Below are 5,720 nucleotides of genomic sequence, written 5' to 3'. Positions count from 1 at the left end.
CAGTACTCCGGATGCACTCATATTTGGATGTCGAGCATTGTTTATCTGGCGTTGCAGATAGATTACGTTCAGGCAGTTGGCGGTTCTTGGAGACCGCGCAGATGACGATAGAGAGCATGGTGCGGCCGTGCTATACCCATGTGCCCGTCAGGAGAGAGGTTTATCTGCCAAGAACAAGCACACAGTTATGCCGGATGTGGGCGGGACTCCATACTCCCTTTCGGACTAGCTTTCACTTCGTCACTTGATCAACCAAAAACCTCGGGCAGCAGCTCTTGTCTGTTTCGGAGATGAAGTTCTACGAATTTTTTTTCAATCAATTCATTTTCAAATAATAAAAACAAAAATACTAACGCCCACACGTGTGGGTGTTACCCAACTCGTTCACACACCTGGATCGTCGTTCATTGTCTTTTACACGAATCTTTGACACGAAAAGGTAGATTTGATGTGCCACGTAGGACGGGGCTGATGTGTGGGTGTTGAAGAGTTTGCCTATACGCCCGCACCACGCTGTTTGCCAGCTGCATTGTGTGGGCGAACTGCTTTTCGCCCACACAGCCACCAACTAGGTCATGCGCATGTGGGCGAACTGCTTTTCGCCCACACGACACTACTACCTTGTGGATGGCAACTGCAGTTACGCGAACGTGGCAACTCGGTACACACACATGGCAACTGTGATTCTTTGCTACACGGCAACTGCAGTTGCGCGTACGTGACAGCCAGATAAACACACATGGCAACTGTGATTAACAGCACATGGCAACTATGGTTGGACCACACGTGGCAACTAGGTAAACACACATGGCAACTACTGTTTTGACCATATGTGGCAAGTAGTTAATCACACACGGCAACTATGGTTTGGTTACACGCGACAACTACCATAAATTAGACATGGCAACTATAGTTAACCAAAACAGATAGAGTTGCCATGCTTTTACAACTACACTTGCCATCCCGGATAACTACATCTGCCAACCAAGATGGCAACTAAATCGTCATCCCGCGGGGTACCTAACGTAGCTGCGTCAGGACGTGTGGGCATTTTTGCTTCGTGCCACACGCACGGGATGGAGATGAGTAGTACTTGTTGGGCGTGTGGCACGAAGTAGGCGCGCCCACACGTATGGGCAATTCTAATGTCCACCCACACACAGCTCGTGTGGGCTGCCTCCTGCTCACACCGCACACGGTGTGTGGGCACATGTCGTATATGCCACACGTGTGGCAGTTATCGGCGCCCTAATAAAAATTACATCCAAATCCGTATACCACCTAGCGACGACTGCAAGCACTGAAGAGAGCCGAAGGCGTGCTGTCTCCATCGCCCTTCCTTGACCGAAGCCAGGCAAAACTTATTGTAGTAGACAGTCAGAAAATCGTCGTGCTAAGGGCATCTCCAAGGCGAATCTGCAAACCGCCAGCATCTGTAAGGACCGCGTAATCCATCCAACGCGGACCTATATCAGTCCACGATGTGGTCTGGACGTACTTTATCCCGCAAACCGGAGACAAACGTGGGAGAGCTTTAAGGGAGTCCGGACACCAGACACGTAGAACTCCGACACCCCTAGCACACCCAAAACCCTTCCCGAACCCTGCACCTTCATCCTCCCCATTTTCTTTCCGTCCTTCTTTCTCTCTTGTCTTCGCCGTAGCTCCACCACCCCGGTCGCTATGCCGCACTCCTGCCGGAACTCTACATCTCTGTCACCTCCAGCATTTTAGCTGGGCTCCACCCTGCTTCTCCTTCGTCACTGTTCAACCCCTATCCTCCGACCGCCCGCCAGGTACCATCCGCTACTGGTATACTCACCATGCCCGGCAACTGCTCGATGAATTTCCGGAGCTAAAAACTATTTTCCCTTCTTTCTAGCAATGGATTTCGATTTGGAGTACATGTATGAGCACTATGTTGAGTCGTCCGATGGCTCGTCGGACGAGGAGTACTCAAGTGAGACGACGATGATGTAGGCGGTCCTTGAAGATGCGGAGCGTGCAGAGGAGCATGTTCTCAATTTTAAGAGTGCTCAACCGCAATAGGGCATGCGGCCATTTGACATTAATTGCCGACAACTTTGCCCCGGATGCACTATTCGCCGACCATCTTCGTCGGCATTTTCGGACGCGCAAGACTGTCTTCGATCGTTTGTACCATGTCACCCAGTCCTATGATGACCACTTCGTCTTGAAGAAGGACGCCGTGGGAACGATTGGGTTCTCTAGTTACCAGAAGTGCATGTCTGCACTACGGATGCTTGCATATGGCACGACCGCTGATTCGTGGGACGAGTACCTACGGATGTCTGAGAGCACATGCGGAGATGCCATGGTCAGGTTTGCAATTTCCATGGTCGAGGTGTTCAAACCTTAGTACCTGAGAGAACCAACTATGGCAGACACCGAGGCTCTTGGCAATATCAGAAGCAAGAGAGTGGCTAGGTTTGCTTGGATCTCTTGAGTGCATGCATTAGAAATGGAAGAAACCGCCTGAAGGTTTTACAAGGGCAATATCAGGGTCATGTTAAGAAGCCCACCATCATTCTTTAAGTAGTTGCATTACATGATCTTTGGATTTGGCACGCTTTCTTTGGCATGCCCGGGGTCTTAAAATGACATCAATGTACTGCAGCGATCACCGTTGTTTGCGAGGCTTACTGAAGAAAAAACTCCTTCTTGCCACTATACTGTCAATGGACATGAGTACAACATGGGCTACTATCTGGTTGACGGTATCTATCCTTTGTGGGCTACCTTTATCAGCACCATCTCTAACCTAGTTGGCCAGAAAAAGGCTCACTTTGCCCAAAGACAAGAAGCAACTAGAAAGGATGTTGTGAGGAGATTTAGAGTTCTGCAGACCCGTTTTGTAGTTGTTCGTGAATCTGCTAAACAATGGGATCCAGAGACCTTGTGGCAAGTGATGACATGTTGTGTGGTCATGCACAACATGATCGTCGAGGATGAGGGTGACGATGTTGCCGCAACTCTAGAATTTGAGAACATGGGTGATCCTATCCAATTTTCAGACCAGAATCCGACCACATTTGAAGAGTTTATTCAAATGCATCAACAAATTTGGCATCGATCAACTCACGAGCAGCTGAAGGAAGATGTAATTGAGCATATCAGTGGGCGGTTAAAGGGGACAACAATGTTGGGATGTAATATTTGAACTTTTTAAAATTTGAGCTAGTGCTGCATGCAGTTATTTGAACATCTACACTCTATGTATGCGGCTATTTGGCCGTGTAGACTTAAAAAAATGAGAGAGGCCGGATGTATGCGGCTACAATGGGATGACAACCACCTGCATCCGTGAACACGGATTGGCCACCCTGTCCGCAGATGGATGCGGGAGGAAATTCGCGGGTTGCCATTGGAGATGCCCTAAGGCCCCATATATAGGACCAGTGCAGCAGATAGCAACCGTTGCCGATGAAGAGTAGCGTAGATCGGAAGGATCCAACTTGAAGACACACAAACGTAGACGAAATACGACCAGATGAGCAAATCCACAAATGACAGATCTGCTAGAGACACACCTCCACACACCAACCAACGATGCTAGACACACCATCAGGATTGGGGCTAGGCAGGGAGAACCTTATTCCATCTTCAGGGAGCCGCCACAGTCTCATATTCCTGAGCAAGACACAAACCCTAATAAAACTCGAAGGAACATCTAAAAACATATCCCTCCCGTCGGCAAGGACCAGAATCTACCATGCTACCATGGCCGTAAGGACACCAGAGACGAAGCGGACCAGTGGGAGGTAGACTTTTCTCAGGGAAGGAGACGACTGCAGTGAAGCAGCTTGCATGCTGACAAGCAAGCTACTTGTGCAATTTGTGTCGGTTCCGGAGATGATGTTGCCAGCCGTACAACTTTACAATAGGATTTCATTTGGTTGAATATGGATTCTAATTCCATGTCTCGCTGATAATGGGATTTAAGAATTGTAATGATTTCTATCCCGCTATAATATTGAAGTGTAATAATTATTAAGGGCCTGTTTGGTTACCTGTTTGAGCATGAATTTCGGCCTTCTTGCACTTGTGGCCTTGATGAGCCCGGCTGAGTGAATATAGGAGCCTTCATGAGAAGAAACACATTCACGGGTGTTTAGTTGCAAGCCTCTACACTTAAAAAAAAGACACATCCGTGACATTTTGGGCCGAACGAATTTTTTTCCTGTCATACATATGACACTTCTATGACGATAATTGTGACAAACCCGGTATCATCATAGATGTGGTGGGCTCCTACTTCTATGACAAAAAATCATGACAGAAAATGGGCTTTTCGTCCTGGGCGGGCCGGAGACGCAGCTGCATGACATTCTTTGGGCCGTCCATGACGGAAAAACCATGGTAGAAGCGAGGGCGAGGAAAATTTCGGGGAGTTCCCGGTTACAGTGGGAGGTCGGGGGCCGAGCGATGCGCGTTTCTCTCATACACGTACGTGCGTGTGTGCAAGGCGTTGGCTCTAACTGAACCCGAGCGAGGCGTTGGGCTCTAACTGAACCCGAACGATTGCACTACAGGCTACACGTTACTGAACCCGAGCGATGATCGATGGCTGTTAACTGAATCCGATCGAGCGATTCCTTCGCTAGTGCTGCTAACTGAAGCCAATCGAGGCTGCCTCTGGGAATAGTGAGCGTTGCGGGGGGGGGGGGGGGGTTGGATGAACAGTGAGCGGTGGCGTTGCCTCTGGATGAACAGGACCCCGTGGTGTGGAGGGCTGGATGAACAGTAGACGGTGGAGGGGTGCCCGTGGAGGGGTGGTTGAACAGGACCCCGTGGTGTGGAGGGCTGGATGAACAGTAGATGGTGGAGAGGTGGTTGAACAGTAGCCGGTGGAGGTAGCACGCGGTGGAGGCTGGATGAACAGGAGCCCGTGGAGACTGGAGAAGGTCGACGGTAGCCCGTGGAGGCTGGAGGAGGTCGACGGTGGAGATGAACAGTATCCCGTGGAGTCCCGCTTTGCGGTACGCCACACCCCTCCCGATGAACAAGACCCCCGTTTCGACCATAGGAGGTCCATTTTGTCTGTTTTGCGGTACGCCACACCCCTCCCGATCAACAGGACCCCCGTTTCAATCGTAGGAGGTCCGTTTCCTCCGTTTTGCGGTACGCCACACCCCTCCCAATCAACAGGACCCCCGTTTTTTCCGTAGGAGGTCCGTTTCCTCCGTTCCGCGGTACGCCAGGCCTCGTTTTCATCGCCTGTTCCGTCCAAGCCCTCCCGATGAACACAACCACGCATTCCGTTCTGACCCAGCCGGTTGGCTCCCACGCGTTCCGTTGCCTCCCGATGAACACGACGCATTCCGTTCCCTCCCGATGAACACGACGCATTCCGTTGCCTCCCCATGAACACGATGCATTCCGTTGCCTCCCCATGAACGCGAGCATTCCGTTGCCTCCCCATGAACAAGACGACGACGTTGTTTCTCCGTTTCGACCCAGCCATGTACATGAGCCCTGGCCGTACGTATGCGCGAGTAGGCATTCGAGACCCTGCCCGTATGTACACATACGGGCCGTATTTTCTTTCTTGCACCCTGGCCGCTGTACGTACGTGTACATGCTACGTGCGCGCCTCTACTACGACACATGCGCGTCTCTACTATGACACGTGCGCGCCTCTACATCGACCAGTATGTACGTACACGTTCGCGACCAGAATGACAATGCTACGTATGCTT

The 5,720-nt window shown here is 50.8% G+C and overlaps 1 protein-coding gene across 1 annotated transcript; it reads left to right on the top strand.

Annotated features, from left to right (window-relative positions):
* The first annotated feature begins 1,993 nt into the window (after nt 1-1,993).
* On the top strand, nt 1,994-2,380 carry LOC147978933 (uncharacterized). The gene has a single exon (XM_087514952.1). The coding sequence runs from the start codon at nt 1,994-1,996 to the stop codon at nt 2,378-2,380; it is 387 nt and encodes a 128-aa protein (XP_087371078.1).
* The last annotated feature ends 3,340 nt before the right edge of the window (nt 2,381-5,720 follow it).

Source organism: Triticum urartu, chromosome 3A (assembly GCF_056163025.1).
Source record: "Triticum urartu cultivar PI428250 chromosome 3A, HENAU_Tu73, whole genome shotgun sequence".
Lineage (NCBI taxonomy): Eukaryota > Viridiplantae > Streptophyta > Magnoliopsida > Poales > Poaceae > Triticum > Triticum urartu.
Note: the sequence above shows the minus strand (reverse complement) of the source record. Positions and strands in the feature narration are given on the sequence as shown.